Source organism: Micromys minutus (assembly GCF_963924665.1).
Source record: "Micromys minutus genome assembly, chromosome: 1".
Classification (NCBI taxonomy): Eukaryota; Metazoa; Chordata; class Mammalia; order Rodentia; family Muridae; genus Micromys; species Micromys minutus.
Genome location: NC_137969.1, coordinates 216,207,178 through 216,234,293, shown reverse-complemented (window position 1 = coordinate 216,234,293; position 27,116 = coordinate 216,207,178). Strand labels below are relative to the sequence as shown.

The 27,116-nt window shown below is 39.2% G+C and overlaps 1 protein-coding gene across 1 annotated transcript; it reads right to left on the bottom strand.

Moving 5' to 3' along the window:
* Nucleotides 1-308: 308 nt before the first annotated feature.
* On the bottom strand, nucleotides 309-27,116 carry ACTR10 (actin related protein 10). The gene is made up of 13 exons (XM_080933350.1): nucleotides 26,987-27,116; nucleotides 24,364-24,436; nucleotides 23,053-23,135; nucleotides 22,264-22,372; nucleotides 18,411-18,518; nucleotides 16,585-16,652; nucleotides 11,872-11,951; nucleotides 7,437-7,472; nucleotides 5,970-6,049; nucleotides 5,803-5,876; nucleotides 4,581-4,662; nucleotides 2,126-2,327; nucleotides 309-1,062 (listed from the first exon to the last, which is right to left on the bottom strand). The coding sequence occupies exons 1-13, from the start codon at nucleotides 27,061-27,063 to the stop codon at nucleotides 884-886; spliced, it is 1,251 nt and encodes a 416-aa protein (XP_080789476.1). The 5' UTR covers nucleotides 27,064-27,116; the 3' UTR covers nucleotides 309-883.

Here is a 27,116-nt window from a genome sequence, read left to right as displayed (position 1 = left end):
AGAAGTTCATTAAACAAACCTATCTTCAGAAGGAAGTTCAATAAACAAATGGGTCCATTAGTTGAAAAACCCTTGTGCTGAAATATAAAGCACAAAAGCAAAGGTTGGTATCATTATGAACATGTTTTATTAAAACTTAAAAAGAATAAACTACATTTCATAGAAATGTAGAGGTTGAGTGCTCTTGAACATAAAGTTCAAAAGTGTACATGTCTACACCCTGTGTAGTAAATGCTTGGCCCTGAGATCAAACAGTCTGAAAGATCAGAAAAGTTCTCATGGGCATACAATGAAATAAAGGATTTGGAAGAACAGACCATGATAGAATCTGAAATAGCTCAGTACCTAAGAGCACATGTCTTCCAGGACTTGATTTTGGTTCCCAGCACCCACATGACTCACAGTATGGCTACAGCTCCAGGGGACCTGATGCCTCTGGCCTTCACAGGCATCTGCGTCCACATGCACACACACCCTATACATACGTAATATCAAAGAATGTAAAGGAACCTGAAATGGCTGCAATGGCCGACATTCACGGACTGAATCTATCACTAAAAACAGTAAAATCAGTGGAGTTTCTAATGCTCAAGACATTATATAAACTGTAGAGGAAACTGGACTACATGATAAACTAACAAAATTGAACAGCTTAACTCTATTTTATTGATATAAATACAACATATCTCACAAGCATCCACTATGACATACAACACAAGACAAAGTCAGATGAATTAAATGTTAATACAAAGAGAAAATACAGAAACGCTTTGTTACATTAAGGTCACCTATATATATATTAAATCATCCTACATACTTTGTACAATTTATTTCTAATTGATTAAATATCTGAAATAAAGCCAGGCTGAATTTATTTAAGTGTTTATTTCTCGGTGGAAAATGCTCTTTTCATCAGTGGTGGTTGTGTTTTCCCAACATCAAACATTTCCAGGGGTGGATTGTTGAGAGAACACCAGTCAGGTATGCGGCCCGTCTGATTATAATACTCCTTTGAAATGGAGCGGCTCCCAAGTATATCTTGCAGTGCTCCAAAAACAGCTCCTGTGTGGTAGTGAGAATAATTTTACAGATAAGACGATGTATCAGGAAAGTGTAAGCTGGGTGCATCCACTTTATGCAAAGAGGGGACGGGCAAATTCAGCAATGCATATCAAAGTCTCAATTCCAACTCAATGGGATTCTGAGTAACAGGGTAAACCATAGCTCTTCTGTGGAAAACAACCTAAAGGACCCTTTGTAGATTTCAGTGAATCAGTATTACAAATCCTAAAAAGGTTCAAATAGGATGAGGTAGAGGATTTTCAACTTTAGGAAAGACTCAAGTTATTTATTTATTTTTTTAAATCACAACTCTTGTTACATGTCATGAAATAAAATAACATTGCAAAATCCAACAGACATCATTTAAAAGTTTTAAGATTTTTTTTATACCAGAAAAATCTTATAAAGATGCACAAGGCAGGGACTGGAGAGATGGCTCAGTGGTTAAGAGCACTGACTGCTCTTCCAGAGGTCCTGAGTTCAAATCCCAGCAACCACATGGTGGCTCACAACCTTCTGTAATGGGATCTGATGCCCTCTTCTGGTGTGTCATGTCTGAAGACAGTGACAGCATATACATAAAATAAGTACATTTTTAAAAATGCACAAGGCAATCTATAAAAAACAATTCAAACTTCTAAATCTAATCTAGGTGAGAAATCAAGATTAACCAAATTCTACTTTATAAGAAATAGTACTATATTCACTTGAAATTCCCAATGTAAACAACACATTTGTATATTTGAGGCAGGTCTCACTTTGTAGCTTAGACTAGCTTGGAATTCATTACGCAGCCCAAGTTTGCTCAGACTATCTGTCTGCCTTAACCTCCTGAATGAATGGATCATGGGGCTTATTGTTCAGTGGAAAATAATACCTTCATCATCATCAGTGCCTAAGCTTTCCTACATCAAACATCATTTCCAAAGGTGGGTTGTTGAGACAGAGTCAGGTATATGGCTCAGCTAACAGGTTTACTTATGAGCTGGGTAGTTTTGAACAGCCAATCATTTACTTTGATAGATACATTCACTAGCAATACCACTAAGGACTGAGTTCTTACCTCCCAACCAGGCCACGCAATTAGCCTTTGCAGGTGGAGTATGAATTCGGAAGTTCTTGGTGCCAAGTGTCTTTTTGTATTTTGGCTTTTCTACCAGATACCGTATTTCTGCAAGTAGTCTGTGGAGAAATCCTGGCAACATAGATGTGCCACCTATGATTACTAAATTCTCTGCCAGTTGCTTCCTGGTGTCTATTGGGCACTGTTGTTGAAGAAGAAAGGTTATTAGAATTGGATGAATACTGTTTGGCTAGACTTACCACTTAGAAGCAGACACTGCAGACAGCAGCAGCACCTGAAGTGCAGAAGACACGCCATGTTTCTTTCATGCAGCAAACACAGCCACCATGAAAATACTACTACACACTATACATGTGCTTTGAATACTTCGGGTAGCTCTTTGTTTTAGACAGGGTTTCTCTAGACTGTGCTGGCTGGATTGGAATTCACTATGGAGGCCAGGTTGGCCCTACAGTTAGAGATCCGTCTGCCTCTACCTCCAAGTGCTGGAATTAAAGTTGTGGACATCACACCTAGACTCTGTATTACCATCTACATCAATCTTTAAAGTGTGTGTGTGTGTGCACACGTGAAGAGACTTGTGTTTGTACAGAGACTAGAGACTACTTGCAGGAGTGGGCTGTGTGTGTTCTTCCACTAGGTCCTAGCTACTGAACTCGGCATCATGCGCTGGCAAGTACCTTTACCCACATGCCTGCCCACAGCGGTGGACTTGGAAATGTGTAGAGTCAATTCCAAGTGGCGGGTGTAGGCAGTAGTATGAGTGTATTCATTTTCAAGACAGTATAACTAAGTTAGGCAGAGTATGAACACCCACCTTTTCCCCTTAAGTAAAGAGAGCATGTAACATTTAACCACTACCACCCCCCTGTTTACTTTTGTTTGTTTTTTTGAGACAGACAAACATAGCCAAGAACTCACCACACAGCCCCAGTTAGCCTTGAACTTGTAATCCTCCTGTCTCTGTTTTTAGAGTGCTCAGATAAAAGGTGTGTGTAGGTTGATGTCTCTACATGACTGAACAGTAGAGAGTGGGGCAGGGACAAAGTTTTTGTAAGGAGGGAGAGAAGAGGAAGAAAAGAGAATCAAGATGGAACTGGAGAAGAAAGATCTAGAACCAAGTGGTCTTAATTGGAGATAGGTAGATATGAATTTTTTCAGGGTTTCTATAGGTCAATTTGCCTTACTAGGTGGGTGGTTTATATCTTTGATAACTGGCTGTAAGCTTACTGTGTGGATGTATTGTGGAATGAGAATTTAACATATAAATATGATAAATTATTGATTATTGAGTCATGATTTTACCAGGCTGTGTGGAATGTGAGCAAAGTTCCCGATGGGCAGAGAGACAGCCGGCAGAGGGTGGCTTGCAGACCACTTGGCAGAGGAGTAGCTGGGGCACATGGATCCAGCTCAGTGGCCTGCAGCTCCGTAGAGTGAGAACACGCAGGAGTTAGGAGCTGCCAATCATTTTCTATCATTTACCACAACAGTGTGTGCCACTGTTCTTGGCTTAAAACTTAGATTATTTGAAGTTATTCTGTTTATACTAGTATACCCAACATGAGTGGCTAGGGGGAAGATGATACTCTCAGAGCTTGTTTGGAGGCTCTAACGGGAACACAGCTATCCGTGTGCCTTGATGGATGCTGCTCTCCATTACTGAAAAGGTCACTCTTGGCACAGCTCCAGGTGTTTCAAAGGAGAGAATTGGACTCTGCCTCGCCAGCCAACCACACTAGCACCATGGGGTGCCGGATGTCACAGCCAAGGCATCCTCACACCAACTCTATGGGAACTGCACTTCCTCACTCTAAGAATTAGGAATGAAATAGTACTTTAAGGAGTAGTATTCCACAGTGAAGCCATCAGGTTTGCTGGCAAGTATCCTTACCTGCAGTGCCATCTTGCTGGCACTATAAATATTTTTAAAATATTTTAAAATACTAAGAAAAGGGTTTGTTTGCTTGTGTTTTTGCTTTGCTTTGTTTTGTCTGAGACAGGGTTTTACTATGTGACCCAAGCTAGCACAAACTGCTATAACCCAGGCGGGCCTGGAACTCTTCATAACTGCCTTGGCATCTCAATCATTACTGCACTCAGCAATATTAACCATAAAATTATACAGAAAAGTTAAAGTAAAAAAATTGTAAGCCAGGTGTGGTGGCCCATGCCTGTAATTCCAGGACTTGAGAGGAAGAGGAAAAAGAATTTGAACACTTGCTACAAGTTCAAGGACAGTATAAACCAAATGCAAAACAAAGAAACACACACAAAGTAATAATATTTTATAGAACTCATAACACGAAATTAATAATGAAATGGTAATATATCTCTTTATTCTTATAGAGAATATATGACAAGAAAAACTGCAGAAGATAACACTTAAACTATCCTTTGAAAGACTTTTACCACAATGGAAACTGTATAATACCTGTAAAAGGGAATCCAGTATTAAGGTGGCAACTGACTTCTCCTCATTATCTTGTTCAAAAAGAATTTCTACAACGGAATCTCTAATGAAATTAAACAGAAATGAGAACATTTTATAGTCATTATCTAATAAACTAATCATTTGTTACAATGGCTGTTTTTAAACAGCAGTACCATTTTCATGAATGATTCAATAAATATAAAGCTTTTTTCATTGTAAATGGGGAAATAGGGAAAATCCTCAAGGGGCTGAGAGTATACAGCGAGTGTGTAAAACAAAGTCTGGCATACAGAAAGCACCCTCAAGGGATAGATTTCTCAAGTGTGGTAAGATTTATATGTTTTGGATTTCATTACACCTACTCAAGCACAAGAGAAAAGAAGTCATACTCTGTAAAAGCTAACATGATTTCACATGCCTGTAAGTTTTAAAACAAGTAACAAAACCCTTTGTTTTTTCTGAAGCAAGGTCCCATGTAGCTGACACCTGTCTCTACTGTTCCCGTGCTGACATTTCAAGTGTGAGCCATCACACCAGGCATCTCACACTTTTGTAATTTAAAAAATACACAGAGCTGAGTATGGTGATGCATACTTCACGCATACTCCTGCATGTGTGTCTGCACCGTATGCATGTAATGCCCACAGAGGCCAGGGCAGTGCACTGGACACTCATCGAGTAGAGTTAGAGGTAGTTCTGAGTTACTGTGGCTCTGGGAATTGACCCAGCTCCTCTGTGCTAACTTGCTGAGTCATCTCTCCAGATCCAAAAACAAAGTTTTAAAGCACGAACAAGCAAATGACTGACTACAGTAAAATCCAGTCACTCTGCAGCGAAGTTCTACTGGACACATCCCTCCCTTCCCTTATGTACTGTACAGCATCTGCCAGTTTTGCCCTCCAGCTAGAGTTGAGGAGGCGCAGACTGCATGGACCTCCAGGAGTCAGACTTTTACTACCTGCTGCTTAAAAGAGCTTACTACTCTTTACTTGAAAAATATTTCCTGCTGCTTTTTGGAACACTGTTAATTTCATTAAAATAATTCTGAACTACTCTGATGTACAGGAAGGAGAGGATATTTTTCAAACTTTAAAAAGCTGAATAAAATTACTGACCAAAAATAAAGCATCATAAAAAATATTTTACTGTTAACCTGAAAACACTCACCTAAAGGCTTATACAAATATTTTAACTCATTATTTCCCTCATAAAAATGTCTAACCTGATTGATCCAAGCACATGTAAAATTTTCTCTCCATCCAATGGATAGTCAACATTTGGAGGCGGAGAAGGACGCTGAAATATTAAAAAAATAAATAAATGAAAATAAACGTGGTATAATTATAAGCAAACATAAGTAACTTTTGCAAAAGGAATTTTTAAGCGTACCTCATTATTCCCATCAATATTAAATTTTGCTGCTTGGATTTGTAGTCCACGCTTCAGATCACTTACAAAGCACGTACGCACTTAAGGAAGAAATAAACACAGTTTCATTACTGCTTGTTGTCAATGAATGCTGCGCTTACACCTTAGTTCATTCAAATGAACATATAATTTAAATATTAATCTTTTGTAAAATCATATTATTGCTTTTATATGAAACAAAGTTGAGGTTTTACTAAAAATACTTTACTACAGGTTTAAGCATGAAGCTTACAAGAAAGGAGAAGGGGCCAGGGAGATAAAGAGAGAGAATCAGGGAGGCAGAGAGAGAGAAAGAGAGGAGTCCAGGAAGACAGACAGACACATTTAAGAGCAAAAATGTAGGCTTCTAGTCCCTCTACAAAATCGTTCCACTTGCCGTCCACTGAGAAGTGTAAGGATACAGATAAATTGCAGGGCCATGAGAGACAGCGTGTGTTTGCCCGGTTTCTAGCTTCCCCATCTCTCCTTTGGATCCTTTTAAAAATCTGAGTGAAGACACAAACTCCACTTGCCTCTTAGTTAATTCTGATTAAGAGATGGTCCTGCATGGCCCATCCTGCAAGACCACCCACCTGCTACTCTGTCCTTTTAATATCTGCATTCTGGACATGTAACACTGTGGGTTATTTATTTATTTTTTTTCTGCAAATACCCTTAATAAGGCCTTTAGACATAAGAGTAAGAAAAAAATTTAAATCTGAAAAGAAAAAAAGCTGGGGCTGAATGCCAGATATCCAACTTCAGCCAAATTACTTTTAAAACATTACACACTTAGAACTATGTATGTATTTACTTTCATTTTAAGATAAATTCTAAGCTGGTCAGTGGTGGCACATACTTTTAATCCCAGCATTAGGAAGCCAGAGGCAGGCAGATCTAAATAGTGAGCTCCAGGACAGGCAGGGTCACACAAGAAATCCTGTCACAAATTCACACACAAATGATAAATTCTGCTGGGGGCTGGAGAGATGTCTCAATGGTTAACAAAACTTGTGCTTCTAGAGGACCTGGGTCCATTGCCAGCACTTACATGGTGCTCCACAACCATCTTAACTCCAGTGCTAGGGAACCTAATGCCTTCTACTCTCCACAGGAACCAAGCACTCATGTGGTGCACATGCACACATTAGTAAAACACTTACATAAATAAACTAAACTGAAAAAAGGGAAAAAAAAGGGGGAGGGCCTTTTGGCTAGCTCCAGCTGCTCTGAAACTTGCTGTGTGTGTGTATTTGCAACACGTGCTAAGATCATAGAACATGCCACCACATACATTTTCCATCTGTTCTTTTAGAAACATGTGCCCTTCAATCTAGCACTAAAGAATGGAAGTCAGGGCCAGAGATGGGGGTGGAGTTAGAGCACTTGGTATCCAGCCTGACCACCTGAGTTATCCCAAGGACCCTCACAGAAAGAAAACCCTCTTACCTTTAATATCTTCTAGGACACCTTCTGGAACTGAACCTGAAAAAGAATGAAGAATTAAATAACTTTTTCTTCCTTTTTCTTGTTTTTATTGGATAGTCTCTGTATTTACATGTTAATTCTTTTCTCCTACTCCCGTCCCCCCCCCCCCACTTCTTTCCATGAAGGTGTTCCCTCTCCCAATCACCCTCTCCACCTCAGCACCTAAAGAACTTTTAATAACAATTATTTTTAAATCCTATTTAATTTTCTCCATTCCCCATTTTTTCATTTAAGTAAAATTAAATAACATATTTATCTTTCTAAAGGTCTAACAGAAAAATCAACTTTGCTTTTAGGGAAGAAATCTTTCCTACGTGAAGCCTTCAAAGAGGCAGCAGAAAAGCCGAGCCCAGGAGTGCAAAAGTACTGCAGAGACTGAGAGCCCACACGCCTCACAGCAGAAGCCAGCACAGAACCATGGGACTCACAATGAAGTACACCTCCACGCGTGTGCGACTCATTCTAGTCACAGCACTCCCTGAGCACCCTTTCCAAACCCTTTCCACAGATATTTAAAAAGAAGAGTAAACAGACTGGCATGTTGGCTTGGGAAGCTGAGGCAGGAGGACTGCCCCCAAGTTCAGGGACAGCCTGGGCTACATACTAAGACTAAATAACAAGGTATTTCTAAAAAACAATAAGCAAGCAAAACATAAACAAAAACAAGAGTAAAAAAGTAGCCTTTTAGATACTAGGGATGTGACACGATTATTTGCCAGTCTGCTTATTTTCTGAAGTAGAGACAGAAGCACAATTCCCTAACCTAAATTTAAAGTTTTCTAAGACAGCTGTATCTGCTGTCTCACCCCTTTAATGCCAGAACTTAGAAGGCAGAGGCAGTTGGCTCTCTTATAAGTTAGAAGGCAGCCTGGTCTACAAACTGAGGTTCCAGCCAGTCAAGGCTACTAGTGAGACCCTATCTCAAAACGATATATAATAAAATAATGTCTTCTAAACCAAGTTTCAAAAAAATATTTTATTAGTATATAAAAACAATGAAGCTTTTTGAAGAAATGGATCATGATAAACAGTGAATGATAACACTGTAATTCCCACCAAATCTATACATCTTGCCTTAAAGTAAACTATTTATAATGAACTTAATCTACAACCACCATCTCACAGTATTTACCCGTAAGTTGAAATGTCCCGTATGGCTCTAAAGGCCAGGGTATAACTTGGGGACAGGGCCCATGCTTAGCATGGATAAGGCTTTGGGTTTAACCCACTTGCCCCTTTCCCAGCCACTTTGTTAGTATGGCTGGTAAAGGGCAACTTTAGATTTAGTATTAAATCTATTAATGTTGTTCTTTTCAATTTCTCACGTTTGTGTTTCACAGCATATAAGTTTATAAATATACATATTAAAGGGTCATGGTTCAAAGTAACAGTTGACAATTCCTATCCTTGGGCATTAACATTTATCTAGGTATGGCAGCATGTCTGTAACCCAGCATTTGGGCGTTAGTAGCTGGAGGAGGGAAATCAAGAACAACTCAGCAACAACATGAGTTCAGAACTTGGACTATATGAGGCCTCATCCCAAAGAAAATGGCAAGCCAAAATGTGTTAAAATTTACCTCTCAAGAAGGTAAAGAGATCTCAAGACAGAGACGGGAACTGTACTGTTAGGATCAGTAACCCGGGACTCTAAAGCCACAGCTGCCATCCTTTTTCTAGAACTATTCAGCTAGAGGTCAAGAAAGGCTGGTGAAGACCAGTTTTCTGTTGCTAAGTAAGGAAGGCTGGAAATGAAGGGTTTCACTCAGTTATAAATAGATGCCACTTTAGAAAGAGGAGGCTTTTTGGCAACAACTATAACTGTGCATGGAAATGAGAGCCATTCGCTCCGGAAAGCTCCACGTCAGACATTTGAGTAGAACAAAATGCATATGTTTAATGTATAATTTACATTATACACTTGCCAAATCACAGTACTTAGTCTCATTTCAGGATCTTGCTATTTGATCCAGGCTAGCCCTAACTCACAATCTACCTGGGTTTCCCGAATGCTGAAATTATTCATTCTCTTTTTTTATTTTTTAAAAAACATTTATGAGTACACTGTTGCTGTCTTCAGACACACCAGAAGAGAGCATCAGATCCCATTACAGACGGTTGTGAGCCACCATGTGGTTGCTGGGAACTGAACTCAGGACCTCTGGAAGAGCAGTCAGTGCTCTTAACTGCTGAGCCATCTCTCCAGCCCCATCATTCTCTTTTTAAAAAAAAGTTCTAAATATTAAGTGAAAGAGGATGATTGAAATTTCATCTGAGGATCTGAAGTATACCTTCAGAGACAACCCTTTAAATTTTTCTACATCTCTGGTTGTTATCCTGTCAGCAAACAATGTAGCTTTGACTTCTCAGTTTCAGAAATGTAATACAGATTAGGAGTCTCAGATAGGAAAGATCATGGCTTATGGTCAGCTGTGTTTTTGTTTTGGGACACAGGTTTCTCTTTGTAGCCCTGGCTGTCCTGGGACTCACTCTGTAGACCAGAGACCCACCTGCCTCTCCTCCAAGTGCTAGGACTAAAGGCATGCATCACAATGCCCAGGAAGTTTATGTTTAAAGTAATACCTCTAATCAGCTGGGTAGTGGAGGCCTCTACTTTTAATCCCAGCACAAAGGCAGGTGGGTTTCTGTGAGTTCAAGGCCAGCCTGATCTACAGAGTGAGTTCCAAGACAGTCAGGGCTACACAGCAAAACCCTGTCTCAGAGAACAAAACAAAACAAAACAACAAAAACATCAACCAATAAATAAAAGATAGAAAAACTAATCAAATTTGTGCAATCAAGTAAGAATTGCTATTAACTTAATTATCAAGAAAAAACAAAAGAAAACAGCCCCTAAAACAGTTTTTTTTTCCCCTTTCCAACACACTTTTCAGCATAAAGGCTAGTAAATCTAAAAGACAGGGATCCTCAAAGTCTATGTTGGAAAGAGCTAAGCAAATGGGAACGGGACATATTAGGACTTACCGGAGGAACAACTTATCCTGCTTAGACTGGGAAAACCTTGCTGAGTCATGGACTGGGAACGAGTAGTGTGGTTGGGGGTTGGGGACAGGACTTCGGTACAAACTAAGGTGATGACAAGATGAAGACGGGGCCGTGCAAATAAGTGCTCTCGGTGATGGAAGGACAAGTTTCTAGCTGAGACAGGGTAGGAGTCAAGAGACAGAACAGAGTGAAGTTATGGGAAAATGTGTGGCAGACATGAAAGGTGGGCAAATCTGTAGGAGATAAAAAATTTCTTGCCAATTTAGGGAAAAGCCATCCCTGACAACAGTATGAAATAAACCAAATCAGCAAGGGCCAGGCTCACAAGAAGAAATGAGGGTGAGCTGCAGGGGCTCTGCTCTCACAAGTGCAATGGTGTGACAGGCAGAAACAACAGGGAAATTAAGAAGACTTTTCTAAGGAAGAACTGAAAAGGTTTGCTAACCCCCCCCCCATTTTCTAAAAGGAGAAACAGAGATAATGCTATTACATTATTTAAAAAATAAAAATTATATCTTTTTTCCTCTTCCCTAAGATGTTATTATTACCTATATCTAATCACAACTGAAAAATTACAAGAGAAACCAGGCAGTGGTGGCACACATCTTTAGTCCCAGCACTTGAGAGGCAGAGGCAGGTGGATCTCTGAGTTTGAGGCCAGCCTGGTCTACAGAATGAGTTTGAGGGCTATACAACAAAACTCTGTTTTAAAAACGAAAGGAAACAAAACAAACCAACAACAACCCCCCCCCCCCCCCCAAGAAATGACAAGAGAAGAAAATGATGTGTCACTTCTGGGAGTACTGACTTTGAGGCCTTAAGTGGCAGCATTGCTTATATCTAACAATCTAGTGGAAATAGTGTCAAGTTCAGAAAGACCTGGGCCCCGCTCCATCTGCGAATCAATAGCATTAACAATCTAGTGGAAACAGTGTCAAGTTCAGAAAGACCTGGGTGCGGCTCCATCTGATAATCAATAGCATGCAGATATGATTTCAGCCAGAGAAATAGATGAAATCTACGTAAAAGCCAGTAGGAAGAAAGAAGAAGAAAAAGGAAGAGGAGGAAGAAGAGGAGGAGGAAGAGGAAAGAAGGAGGAGGGGGAGGAGGAGGGAAAGGAGGAAGAGATAAAATAAATCAAGTACCCCATGGAGCCACTAGCAGAGAAAATGAGAGAGGAAGAAACCAAGGAGGAGTACTGAGAAGTAACGGCCATGGAAGAAAGAATGCCAAGGCAAAGCAGGGCAAGATGACTGAAGCCCCAAGAGTCCCAGAGAAGATGACTCAGACTTGGAACAAGGCCAGGGTGGGGCAGTGAAAGGAGGATGAGCAGCTATGGCAGGATCAGGCAGCAGCTGGAGCAAGAGGGCACCGCTGTAACGCTCATTACCCATCACTGAGGGAAGGCTCTGTTCTTTAGCAGCACCAGTGTCAACAGTACATTGTTCCAACAGCTGAGTTTCCAACTCCCTGAAATTTGAAAAAGTTACTGAAATTAAAATACTGCAACTGATAATCTTTTCTTATTTAAAAGGTACAGTACATAATAAACCATAATGTCTCATATAAAAGTTTGTTTTGGCCCAGGGAAGTGGAGGCACATGCCCTTAATCCCAGGACTGGGGAGGAAAAAGCAAGTGGATTTCTGAGTTTGAGGCTAGCCTAGCCCATTGGGCAGATTCCAGGACAGCCAAGGGAAAAATGTTTGTTTTGAGGCAGAGTCTCTTGTAGCCCAGGCTGGCCTTGCACTTCCCATGCAGCTGAGGGCAACCTTGTAGATTTATTTATTTATTATATATAAGTACACTGTATATGACTTCAGACACACCAGAAGAGGGCATCGGATCTTATTACAGATGGTTGTGAGCCACCATGTGGTTGTTGGGAATTGAACTCAGGACTTCTAGAAGAACAGTTGGTGCTCTTAACCACTGAGCCATCTCTCCAGCCCCAGAGGGTGACCTTGAACTTCTGATTTTCTTCTTCTACCTGAGGTGCTGATGCTAGAATTACAGGTGTACATCACTGTGCCTGGTACTAGGGACAGAACACCAGGGCTTTGTGCACATCAGTCAGGCCCTCTACTAATGAAACTACATATCTAGACAAAAAAATAGTATTATCTTTAAAAGAGGAATATACTTGATCACTCCACTCCACACCGAGGCTTTCAGACCCTCCTCCAGGTTCCAGCCTGCCCTTTACTTCACTGTCTCTACCACCTAGCTCCACAATCACATCTTCCTCAAGGGCACAGACTGAACTGACAAAGGAAGTGCATATATTCCAATTTCACAGAAAGAATATCAACAATATGAAAAATCAAGCCAGTATCTCCCTTCTAAAATCTACTAGTCTTGTAGAAATCCTGCCAATGATGATTACCTAGATGAACTCAGGATACACAATATAAACTCTTTGAAAAAATTTATTTATTTTATTATTTTTTTTAATGAGCATCAGTGTTTTGTCTGCATGTTTATCTGTGTGTGAGTGTCAGATCCTAGAGTTACACAGAGCTGTTAAGTGATTTGGGCACACTGGAGATTAAGCCTGGGTCCTCTGGAAGAAAAGACAGTGAGTGCTCTTAACTGCTGAGCCATCTCTCCAGCTGAAGGACAGATAATTCAAAGAATTGAAGGAGTTAAAAGAAGCCAAAGAAACAGCACAATGAAATCAAAGAGAAAGAGCTTAAGGAGAACAAATACCAGGGCGATGCCCACAAAACTCAAACACAAGGCTGACAGAAATAATGGAGACAGACAGGAGGTAGAAACACTGAAGAGAACTTAAGCTGAATGAAGATGGAACTGAAAATCCCAGTAGCTTAACCTGAAAACTCAAAGGAAAGTCTTACAATTGGAATGAATGAAGCAGAAGACAGAACATCAGGTCTTGAAGATGGAGTAGAGGATCTAGACCAAAGAAGCAAGGACACGAATAATTAAAAAGAACAAAAAGAACACAGAGGAAAGAAAATGCACAGGAAATGTGGGACAGCATGGGGGAGGCAAACAAATCTTTAAATTATAAGCACAGATCAGGAAGAAGAATCCTGGGCTGGAGAGACGGCTCAGTGGTTAACAGCACTGACTACTCTTCCAGAGGTCCTGAGTTCAATTCCCAGGAACCACATGGTGGCTCACAACCATCTGTAATGGGATCTGATGCCCTCTTCTGATGTGTCTGAAGACATAAGACCAGACTTTCAACACCATCATACATAGATGAAAACGTCCCCAAACTAAGAAAAGATACACCTGTACAAATACAAGCACACACAACACCACATAGACAAGACTAGACAAGAAAATTCCCACAGCATATCACAGTAAAAATACTAAGTATCCATAACAAAGACAGTGTCTTGAACACACACAAATAACCTATAAGCCAAAAGCCAGAAAGACCTGGAACAACACATTCTAAGAGTTGGCCAACTTAGACTAACATACCTAGTCAAACTCTGCATTATTGAAGGAGAAAAACAAAACTTGCCATGACACAAATAGCCTAAAAACAATTATATGCCACAAACAAACCCTAAAGAAAATATAGGAAGGAGTATTTAGGCTGAAGAGAGGAATGAGAGACTAGAGAGTCTCTAACAGAGAGACTAGAAAGAAATATGAAATTCTAATTATTAAAACACAAAGTATCAGAGAAACAATGACCACAATTAACACAGATTTCAACAACAACTTTAAAATCAATAAGCTCAACTTATTGTCCTCAAGGGGGGACAGGAAAAGGAGATAAACCTTTGAAATGTAAATATATAAAATATCCAATAAAAATGCAAAAAAATTAAATTGATTAAAATTTTAAAACCTAATACATTAAAGCATCCTAGGCACAGACTTCAAAAAAAAAAAAAATAGAAGACTGTATATTTTATTGGTATATCTAAAAGTTCCAAGATAAAAATTAAATACTTAAGCTCAACTCAAAAGACACAGGCTGATTTAACAAATTAAGAAACAAAATCCATCATCTGCTGCCTACAGAAAACACATCTTCATTTTAAAGAGAGGTGCCACCTTGGAGTAAAAGAATGCATAAAATTAAAAATTTCTCATCAAATGGAACCAGGAAGCAGGCAAACTTCATTATCCTAACATATGACAAAATAGGCTTCTAACTAATACTAATCAGAAGAGATAAAGAATATTTTATTCTAATTAAGGGAACAGTTAACCAAGAAGACATTGCCCCTACCCCCCATATATATATGGCTAGAGGGAAGATACCACAACATAATAAAGCTATGTACGAGGAACCCACAGCCAACCCTATATGGAAAAAGCCTGAAGCAATCCAACTGAGGTCAGGAATGAGACAGGGTTACCCACCATCTCTACTCCCTCTCAGCACTGTGCTCCAAGTACTAGCTGGAACCATAAGGCAAGAGAAGGAAATTAAAGGGATACAAATAGGGAAAGATGATATACTATTATACATTAGCGATCCCCAAAAATTCTACCAGAAACTTCTAGAAAACATAAACTCATCAAATGGCAGGATAGAGAATCAACTTGCACAAATCAGTAACGCTTGATACAACAAACAGAGTGGAACTCATAAACACACAAAATATTGGGCTGGAGAGATGACTCAGCGGTTAAGAGCACTGATTGCTCTCTTCTAGAGGTCCTTAGTTCAATTCTCAGCAACCACATGGTGGCTCACAACCATCTGTAATTGGATCTGATGCCCTCTTCTGGTGTGTCTGAAGACAGTGACAGTGTACTCTCTCTATATAATAAAAATAAATAAAATTTAAAAATTATCAAGGAAGAAACCCAAACAGAATAAAAGAAAGGAGAAAGGCATTAGAAAATGGTAACAAAATACATGGTCACAGATTGGTAGAATTAACGTTGTGAAAATGACCATTCTACCAAAAGCTTTTAACAGATTCAATGCAATCCCAATCAAGATTCCCAAGCCATTATTTACAGAAATAGAAAAAAACTTTTCTAAAATTCATATGATACCACAATTGACCCTGGATAGCCAAAACAATCCTGAGAGAATAGAATAATTCTGGAAGGGAGAAATGAAAACAGCTAAAATGTATCTTAATCAACAAATGGATAATGAAAATGTGGTACATACACACCATAGAATACTATTTGGCTGTAAAGAAAAAGAAAACCACGAACTGTGCAGGTAAATGGATGGAACTAGAAAAGATACCATTACGTTAGTAACCCAGAACTGGAAACAATGCTGCATGCTCTCTTCCACTGGGTGCTCCTGACTCTAACTCTTAGTAGCTATAGACTTCACCCCCCATCAAGGAAGCTTCTCTTTGCAATAGAGAAAACTACAACCAATCAAAATGCAGAGTTGTGGGGAAGTGGGATGGGAGTGGGTGGAAAGGGGATAACATCTGAAATGTAAATATGGAGAATATCCAATAAAAAAAAATGCAGAGTTGTGGGGGCCAGTCCCAACTACAGAACACTCCTGCACCTAAGGCTTAGGAACATTGTGGAAGAGGGAGGAGAAAGACTGCAAAGATCAAAAGGATCAGGGAGTCTGCTGTAAGGTCTTGTCTCCTAGTAATGTCAGAAGCTACACCCATAAAGTCTGACCAAAATGACTGTCCAAGCACATGCTGAATAAAGACACTATCGTTGGACATGCTAAAGCAGACAGGGAAAAGTACACAAGGTCTCAACCACACACAAAGAACCACAGGCAACGGAGAAAAGCTGGGAGTGGGAGAGGTGGCCTTCCTAGGGAAGAGTGGACCAACTGATTGTCTAATCCCAAACGGTCAGCCCTGAGAACACACAGACAAGAACATTATATAGACTTTACAGGTTATACTTATGAACACACACACACACACACACACACACACACACACACACACACACACACATAATTAGTGAAAAAAAGATACCATGGATTTAAAGAAGGGGAAAGTAGATAGGAGGACTGAGAGGGAGGAAAGGAAGGGAGAAGTTAATTATAGTATAATCTCAAAAAATGGTGAATGCACTCAAATCTAAAAGAAAATGGAATAAATTAAAAATCAGGTAACAAGCACTGGCTTTTGTGGCACTGGTGAGAAAACATATAAGAAACTTACTTGTGAAGAGCTTTTCCTCCTAAGGGCAGTGCTCCCCAGCAGTTCAGTACTGGGATGCCTTCATATATCTATACTGTAGTCAAGGACATTATCATCTTAGGAGACACAATATTTCTCTATAATATTGTTTTAATTATAATTAACCTTGGTGATAAATTTTTACTTCTTGTTTTAGAACTTACAGAAAAGCCAGAAGCAAGTCTTTTAATAGTGTTCACCAACAAAAACAGACTTAAATGTGCACATGCATAGATACACTACAACTCATTAATTACGGTAGAGGTATCCAACAAAGTAGTCATTACTGAGTGCTTAAAATTCAGCTGTTCAGAACTTTGGTATCTCTAAGTCTAAATTACAAGGCAAATTTACAGAAGTTTAATGAAGAAAAAAATACTTCAACAATCTCATAATTTTTATATTGATTACAGAGAAATATTTTTAAGGTTTACTTATTGTATGTATATGAGTACACCATAGCTGTCTTTAGACACACCAGAAGAGGGCATCAGATCCCATTATAGATGGCTATGAGCCACCATGTGGTTGCTGGGAATTGAACTCGGGACCTCTGGAAGAACAGTCAGTGCTCTTAACTGCTAAGCCATTTCTCCAGCTCCAGAGAAATGTTTTTTAATATACTGGGCTAAATAAAGTATAGTTTTAATTTATATAAATGTTTAAGATATTTTAAGATCCTGGCTGGGCTGAGAGGACGGCACACAAGACCGTATGCATGCATATGTCACATCACTTGTAATACTATTTTGGGTAGTGCTTTCTAAGTACAGTACTTAGGAGTGAAGAAGAGTCCTGGTCAGAGTGCCGCTGTGGAGTCTAGGTTACACCCGAGCCATGTGCTATATAAACTCACCCCAACTTGCAACTTTCTTTCTCATAGGAAAAGAACAGTACTTGCATGGCAGGTTTATTTTGAGAACTAAACACAAAGTACTATCTAATTTAGTTCTTAGGAATAAATGATTATTTCCTCCCTCTGGACATTTTTTCTCATAGAAATCTAGGCCTTATACTGCTTGTCTTATGCTCATGCACTTTAATTACATTTTAACAAAGCAACATACATTGTGACAATTAAATGAAGTGTCTACCTCTACTGTAAGTGTTTATATGGAAAGGAATATACCTGTTTATCAAAGCAGTAGGAATCAGCTTGACAAAACTACTAGCTGTGCCTTATTAAATGACATAAACTACCCTTGGGTCCTACACTAAAAGATTACCTCACTCAGCACACACAGTTCCCACAAGATGAAATATCATCACTATTTTATAGCTATGGAAACTGAGGCCAAGAGTGTAAGCTAAGGCCAAGCGTGGTACCCTGTAAGGAAGAAGCGCAGCCCAGATCTGTCCTTTTCTGCCCTAGCTCATAAACCCAATGGCATATTATTCTGAGAGCGTCTGCACGCTTTTCTATAATAAAGGCCAATTTCATTCTACCATTTAATTTTTTCTTAGTTTAACTGTCTCATTTTAGTTTGTCCAATTATTCTTTGTGTGACTTCTTTTCTTAGAAGTTAACTATCCTTATCAGTTGATAATGCATTTAGAAAACTGAACACAATATTGGCCAGACCTGCTCTTGGAGCAAAAAGTATGACTGAATCATAATAACTTCTGCAAAAAGCTTAAATCTTTCAAGACTACTAACCTTATCACATGATAACTCATACTATACACACTAAACCAAAATACTCCAATAATAAAAAATCATTTTTAGAGGCCAAATTACTTTAGTTAAAATAAGTAAAGAAAATAACAAAACAAAACCCACAACATGGGCAAGTTGATAAAAAAGATACAGGCAACACCAGGCTTTCCCTATACCCACAATCCAGGACCATGGCAGAATTAATCCCGAGAGTCAGGAGCGCCATCAAATGACTTGGAGCAAGTAAGACAGATGGAACCTGGAAAACAACAGGATCAGGGTTGAGTGCAGTGTCTGAAGACATCAGATCTGTCCGCAAATATACTGGAAAAATCCATAGGAACACTGCACTGATTTGTATCTCTTTAATCAATGTTGGTGTTAAATGAAAAACTACCTTTCTGATTAGATGAATTTACTCAATAAACAAAGTACATTGTAATAAAAAACTAATTTAACTAGTTTGTTTCATTCCCAAATAACAATTATACAGCACCTTTATCAGCACTCCTTCTTGTGAGTTTTATCTCTTTTCAAAGAGATAAAAGTCTTAAAAAAATGTAAATTCAGAGGAATATGATACTAAAAAAAAAAAAAAAAAAAAAAAAAGAAGCCTTTGCAACACTGGAAATACCGGAAAGAACACAGTCTTCCCTCCTTTCCCCTCCCATCCTTCTTTTTGTGACAGCAGGGTAAGAGGCTGTCCATGAACTGCAATGATCCTCTGCTCGGACTCTCAAGGGCTGGGATTACAGGCATGCTCTCTCATATCAGTCTTAGGAAACCATTCTTTTCACTTAGTTGTCTAAGACAAGATCTCATGTAGCTCAGGCTATTTTTCCCTCTGTCTTAAAGTTCAGTGTGTGTGTGTGTGTGTGTGTGTGTGTGTGTGTGTGTGTGTGTCACACATGTGGAAGTCAGAGGACAACATGTGGGAATACTTCTCTTCCTCTACCTTGTAGGTCCTGGGGATTGAGTACACTCAGGTTCTCAGACTAATGGCAAGCACTTTACCCACTGAACTGTATCAACAGCCCTACCAGGGTCTTGAACTTGCTATGTAGTTGAGGACAACCCTAAACTTCATCTGCCTGCACCTCAACCTCCCAAGTGCTGAGTTAATAGGAATATGCCACCACACACTGCTAGGTAAAACTCTTGATTATCATCATTTGCAAAGTCTGAAGCATAAACTATATGTTTAAGCCACCAGGGCTGGCAAGCTCGCTCTGCAGATCTAAGCACTTGGCCCACCAGCCTGCACACCTGATTTTGGTCCCTGGAACACATGTAAAAGCAGAATTGATCCCCAAAGTTGTTCTCTACCTCCATACTGGCACTGTAGCACACCATCCATCTTCACATACCGACATACCAACACACACACACACACCTAAAAAAACTTTTATAAAAACCCTCAAAATCCTATTATAATATAGCAGCTTAAAGAGCAAAACCACGATCTACAATCTGCTTGATGACTTTAAGTGAGAATTTGCTAGATTTGGTGGTAGCACAAATACAGATACTTGATCAAAATATGAAAGTCTATTATAACCAAATGGCAGATAAAATTATTATTCTAATTTCTTTTAACTCAGAGAAGGCATTTCAGTCATATATGAGACAAGAATATCAATGTAAACCCAGCTGCACTTCTTCAGTATACACAGGAAGAACTTCCCGCTCAGACGAGCCGATCTGCCTCACTATTCTGCTGTCTTCCTACACAGCGGGCCTCCTGAGTCAGTGGCCTCAGGAAGGGCAGGCGCTATAGGATGTATCTCTTCAGATTTGCCTTACCAAAACAACCCTGCCAGAGTGATTGTTAGTATTAAGTATATTTCAACCTTAGCAAAACATACCAAAGATGTTGACTTGTAATTAATTTTGATACATAAATTCACTGCGTATCAGAGGGTGGTCTGGCCCTTCTGCCTCCATCTCCCAAACACTGGGATTTCAAGCAAACATCACTGCCCAGCTTACATCTAATGTCTAATATACTGTGCTCATTTTAAATCTTTTTTTTCCTTCCTTTTCTAAAAAACAAAACAAAAAAAAAAGAGCAAACAACTCTAATTTTAGGACAGAAACTTTAAAAACTTTTAAAAACTATCTGTCTTTCGAGGCTGGAGAGATGGCTCAGAGGTTTAGAGCACTGACTGCTCTTCCAGAGGTCCTGAGTTCAATTCCCAGCAACTACATGGTGGCTCACAACCATCTGTAATGAGATCTGATGCCCTCTTCTGGTGTGTCTGAAGACAGCTACAGTGTACTTATAATAAATAAATCTTTAAAAAAAAATCTGTCTTACTATAAAATAATCATGATATATTCCAATTTTTTAAATTAGATTCTCTGTATTTACATCTGAGATGTTATCCCTTTACCCCGCCCTACTCCCATTTCCCCTCCCACTCCAGTTGCCTTCACAAAGGTGCACTCCTCCTGATCACCCTCTCCACCCCATTGCCTTGGCATTCCCTACATTGGGAAAACATGCCCTCCTAGAACAAAAGCCTCTTCTCACATTTTGATGCCAGACACTGTTATCTTCAGCTACAGCTACATATGCAACTGGATCAATAGGTCTCTCCATGTGTGCACAAAGGTTGGTGTTTTACTCTATGTGAGTTTTGGAGGGTTTGGTTGGTTGATAATGTTATCTTCCCATGAGGTCACAACCCCTTTCAGCTCCTTTAGTCCTTTCTTTAGCACCCTCATTGGGGTCCCCGAGTTCAGACCGATGGTTAGCTGCAAGCATGCTCAGCTGTATCTATATGACTTTAGCACAGTCCCCGAGGGGGCATCTCTGTCTGGTTCGATATATTCCTATCTTTATAAAATGAAGATTGCAAGTAATGTTACTAAAATTTAGAGGTAATCCCCACTTCTGGAACCTCCCACTTTGTCTAGAGGTAACAATGATTACATATTGCACCTAAAATAAAGTGAAGAACTAAAGGAAGACATAATACTTGACAAAAGCCAATGTATCCGAAGAACAGAAACTTGAAAATCATATGAAAATGCATGATAAACTTCATAACACTGGCACATTCCTGTAATCCCAGGGCTGAGGAGACAGAGACAAGTGGATCACAGTAACATCATGGCCAGCCAGGCCAACTGAATCCATGAGAGATCCTGTCTTGAACAAGATGTGAGGCTAGGGCTGCAACTCAGTTGGTAGACTGCTTACTTAGCATGCTTGAGCCACAGGCTCAGTCTCCAGCACTGCATTAAAACAGATGTGAGGTGCATGTGTAATCCTAGAACTTGGAGCTAAAAGCATGGGTTGACGCAGGCTAGCGTTATCTGGGAAAAGGGAACCTCAACTGAGAAAATGCCTCAATTAAAGGCTGTAAGCAAGCCTGTAGAGCACTTCTTAATTAATGATTGATGGGTTTGGAAGAGACTCAGCCCACTGTGGGCTGGTGGTCGTGGGTTCTGTAAAAAAAAGTAGGATGAGCAAGCCACTCAAACAAGTAGTAAGTAGCATCCGTCCAGGATCCTGCCCTGACTTCCCTCAGTGATGGACAATTACCTGGAAGTGGAAGCAAAATAAACCTGTTTCTCCCTGATTGCTTTTGGTAATGGAAATGATAAAAACCTGACTAAGACAGAAGATGGTTCCAGGTTGTGGTGAGTAGCTGTGATGGACTGGAAGGACTTTGGGACGCTGAGCTAGAAGACCACTGAGTGCTGGGAACTCAAATGGGCTGCTCCACTTGACTGTAGAAAGCAATGCAGGTTTGGTCAAGGCCAGATAAGGTCAGCCTCAGCTATATAGCAACTTTGAGGCTAACTAGGGCTTTACAAGACCTCAAAAATGTCAAAGATAAATAAAAAAATAGGATGGACAAATGATTAAGAAAGAGACTGGACTATATATATATATATATATATATACACACACACACACACACACACACACACACACACACACACACACACACACACAATCATGTATACATACACACACAAATAAAAGTAGGTACCTCAAAATATTTGAAAAGAACACGAGTAAGTGTCTCTCTGAAGTGGGAAGGACATAGCACCGACTCAATAACCACAACCCGGCGGTCTCTGGGATTCACCAACAGATGCCTGAAAATGATAGTTTTGTTTTTAAAAGAAAACAAAGATCTGGACTTTTGGGGAAAGTAATGCAATTTAAGATTAAACTGTTTTTCATGTGTTTAGATGTCGGTTTTTATTATTCCGGAATGATGCTTCTGAGTTCTTGGAGTATGCCAAGTGCTGCAGCAGGAACTAAAGTCATTATCATTGCCACTATTGGCCATTAAAAAGGTATTTTCTTTTGTGAATTTGTAAAAGTAGTAAGTAAAGGCTCACAAACTCCAGTCGCAACAGACATTAGCTTGGGAACCACAATAATAATAATAAGTAAATACATTTGGTGCCCAGAAAGTACTGGAAATGACCTTTATTATTCTCTTATTCTTGTGGATACACATGCACATATTTATAAGCATTTGACCCATGGGACCCATGTGGAAGAAAGAGAACTGATGGCCACAATGTATCCTGGGATCTCGATATACCTCAGGTACCCAGACACATGCACATCCACATACAAATTCTTAAAACTAGCTCTAAAATTGCCCAAAAGTTGAAAATAAACAAAACTGGGCATGGAATCCAATTTCCTTTTTTGTACTAGATGCAATAACCAAGCATTCCTATAACAGGCATTAGAGGGGAAAAAACCCAACTGCTGAAGTTAGAAAAAAAAAAACCAACCCTGAAATAAAATTTCATCTTACCTGAAATACAGTATATGGATGAATTCTTTTAAGTAAGAATATAATTCTTCTGTATTGATATTATACTGAACAACCTTGATTGGCTGTAAAAAGTTAAATGATTCCTTATGTTAACAAAACAATATTTTGTGCTTTTTATTTACTAATATACTTCCTTATATTAAATAAAACTTACATCAAGAATATAAAAACTAAAAACCAATTAACCTTGGCTGTAGCTCAACTGGTACACTTGCATAGCGAATGCGAATACAAAGCCCTGGGTTCAACCCAACATTGCATAAATGCATAAAACTCCAGGTTGTGGTGTATGCCTAAAAACAGGCAGAAGACCCAAGGTTAAGGTCATCCAGCCAATCTGATTTATATAAAACTTTATCTCAAGAACAATGTCAAAAAAAAAAAAAAAAAAAAAAAAAAACAAGCCACCCAACAAAGGGTAATCTGTTCAAATAGGAATGCCAAAAAACTGGTAATGGCTAAAACAAAAGGTAATTCTAATTGTATAAATAGAAGCATTTGTCTACTAGTAAGTACATAGAACAGTACTTATAAGCTTTTGTCTTAATTCTTCCGACATTATTATTATCATTTATTTAATTATCATTTATCATTTGGGCTTGACTGATGATCAAAACTCAGAATTGTCTAAGAAGCATTAAAGAGGGCCGGAGAGACGGGTGAACAGATACAAGCACTGGCTGCTCTTACAGATAAGCTTGGCTCCCAGCAAGCACATAGTAGCTCACAAAAGTAATGGCAGTTCCTGGGCATCTGACGCCCTCTTCTGGCTTCCAAGACCACTGCGTGTTTGAAGGGGACTTGAATATGTGCAGATAAAATACAAACGCACAAATAAAATAAAAATAAATCTTAAAAACAAAGAAAAACAATCTTTAAAAACAAAAGTAGTAAAGGCTTCCTCAAATATTCTAGACTTAGTTCCTGGATTGATTGTTGCACATCGTGATTAAATTCATGCCATATAAAATTAGATCTCAATAAAGGTGACTTTAAAAAAAACCTCTTGAAATTGTATCTTACTTTTTTATTTTTCTAATTTTCACATCTTATTACTTAGTAATATTAGTGTGTGTGAATGTGCTTGTGTGTATGCGTGCATGAATGCTACATGAATGTGTCACAGCCCTTGTGTGGAGGTAGGACACTAACTGTGTGGAACTGGTCTCTGTTTCTACCTTTATGTGGGTTCTGAGTATAGACCTGAACTGCCAGGCTTGCTCAACAAACACCTTCACTTACTGAGCCATCTTGCCAGTCCACAGTTTTCTGATTTGTTTTAAAACATACCTTAGACATGCCAGCTCTTTTTATCACACTAGGAATTATACATCGTGGACCAGTTTCTCCTGCGAATCCACACCTGCAAAGAAATGGAAAATTACACACTCAACTTATAACATTCTTTCTAAATATCTGCCAAAGCAACAATGGCCACAAAACATCTGGAAATATCTCTGACACACTTATAGGATCAGAGAAAACAATGGAGAAGAATAAAATCTATTAAAGTTTACATCACACATTAAAGGAAGAAACAAAGTATATCAATCTTTTATACTGAAACAAGCCAGTGTCTCATTTTAAGGCTGATTTAATTTTCTGCCACTTTTAAATTCTGACCTTTATAACCTTGGATCTACACTACGTGATGCAATGCAAACAGTCATGTACCACTCAAGGAGATCATGTGAGAAGTGTACTGTTAGGTGACTTCGATATTTTGCAGCATCTTAAGAATGTACTTACATAAACCTAGAAATACAGTGAGTTACACATAAAGCTATATGTGTGATTGTAGTTAGACTATACACTTTTATAGCATGTTGCTATACTAAATACTGCAGGCAACTATACAAAAGGTAAGTATTTGTGCACCTAAATGCATTTAAACTTGGAGTAATAGGAACTACAATCATTCAGAATAAAGAAACTCTAGTCATTGACAACCCACATGTGATACTGAAAACGTTCCATCATGTATGTGGTCTCTCACTGACTGTCAGTCACAACGTGGCACGTGACTACGATTCAGATCACACTATTAATAATCTCGTCGCTCTATTGTTAGTTTTAATATTAATGAAGTACTATTACTAAAGTAACTGCTAGCTTGTTTTGTAAGACTGTTCTTAATGTGCATAAGTGTTGTGCCTGTGTGTATGTATGTGCACTGTTTACATTCCTGGTGATCATACAAGTCATTAGATTCCCTGCAACTGGAATTGTGAGGTAACTATGAGCCATCTGACAGGGGTGCTGGGAACTGAACATAGATTCTCTGGAGGAGCTCTTAACCACTGAGCCAGCTGTCTGGCCCCAAGACTATCCTCTTAAACTATCAGAGTCTAACCATTATAATCATTGCATATATGGAGAACTCAAACAAGCTTACATTCACACTAGAATGTGTACCAACACTGTTTGTATATTAGTTTTATTTTGTGTCTATGTGTGTGGGCATGTGAATGCCACAGTACACATACAGAGGTGAGAAGATAACGGGTGGGAGTTGGTTCTTTCCTTCCAAGTTAAGTCAAGCATGGTAGGCATACATACAGTGCCAGCACTCAGGAGGACAGAGGCAGGAGGACCACAAGTTTGGGGCTAGCTTGAACACCATTTCAAAAAATGAAAAAGAGAAAAATTAGTAGTCAGTGTCACATTTCTTTTGTGCTGGAAAGACAAGTTTTGGTTTTTTAAAAAGTTGCGAAAATGGCCCTAATGTAAATTTAATCATAAATCACACCTTTTTTTCCCTCCTGGGCACTGTGCCTACTCCATTCTCAGTTCAGTGTCACTTAGAGTCGGTGCTCTTTACGTACCTCCTGCTCTGTTTTCAATCATATCCCTATATAACAACATATTTTCAAGGTATAGCCAAAATATTTTCAGGTATCTACCTCTATCACAATGTTTTCAAAAACCAGGATATGAATAAGGGAGAGCCAGAGAACAAGAGAATAATCAAGAACTATGCTTAATCCAATTCCGTAGCTTCTAAGGACCAATTTTTAAGTATGTTCTTGTGACCACTTATTTAATAGTTGCTTAACATCTACTACAGGTTAGGAAGCGTTTAAAAATATGTAAAAGAATAATCCAAACATCTCTATTTCATATATAACTTCACTATATATATATATATATATATATATATGTATATATATATATATACATATATATATATATATATATATATATATAATTCTGTGTTGTCTCTTGAGTCCAATACAAGGACTCTTAAATGGATGGTCCAAAGAACTCAAAAAAAAAAAAAAAAAAAAAACAAAAAAAAACAAAACTGTCCATCAACCTCTCACTGTCCAGATGTTATGAATTTGTGTTTTCCGTCTCTACCCTTGACTGACTCTTTGAGGACCACTACTTCAGTTTTACAAATTACTTTTGTAAAGTGCAAAATGTGGGTCTAAGTGTAAGGTAACCAACAGAATTTCCAGTCTTATCTTTAGACAGCTTCACATCTTCATGTGCCTGGGCTCCCTAGCTGGATTTCCTACAACGGGGCTCCATCCCATAAATGTTTTATGATGGAAAGCGTCACCAAGTGTTACAATTCGATAGTTGCTTTCCGATCTGACCCAGTCAGAGTACAGTTTGGGTCATCTCTGTCAAATCTTGTAATGATGGCCCCTGATCACCTTAGGAGGGGGATCCTACTCAGCCCACCAGATCCTTAAAGTTCACCTCGCTCAACAGAGTCCTCCTTGACAACACACTCCTCACAGACAGGACTGAGCTTTGCCTCAATGATGCGAACGATCTTTTTTTTTTTTTTTTTTTTGCGGGATCGCCGGGGTAAGGTCCCGGGTGTCCAGCGGGCCTAAAGACAGTTGTCGGTCCGGGACCACCCGGACTTCCCTCGGGCCCACAGCTGCCCAGGGCCACTCACTTGGTGAAGGCTTCTCCTAGGTCGATCACAACCGCCGTTTTCTCGCCGCCGCTCCCGAGGCCCTCGTAGAGCGGCATCGTTGAGACCGACGGAGAGACGATGTAGTGGTCCGCCGGGCGAGGGACTGCCT

Bases quoted from the DNA above. Each gene is read 5' to 3' on its own strand.
- ACTR10 (XM_080933350.1), bottom strand. From the start codon at position 27,063: ATGCCGCTCTACGAGGGCCTCGGGAGCGGCGGCGAGAAAACGGCGGTT. The intron at 24,437-26,986 runs GTGAGTGGCCCT...ATTTCTTTGCAG, and splicing joins CTAGGAGAAGCCTTCACCAA to GTGTGGATTCGCAGGAGAAA. The intron at 23,136-24,363 runs GTATGTTTTAAA...AACTTTTTACAG, and splicing joins AAAGAGCTGGCATGTCTAAG to CCAATCAAGGTTGTTCAGTA.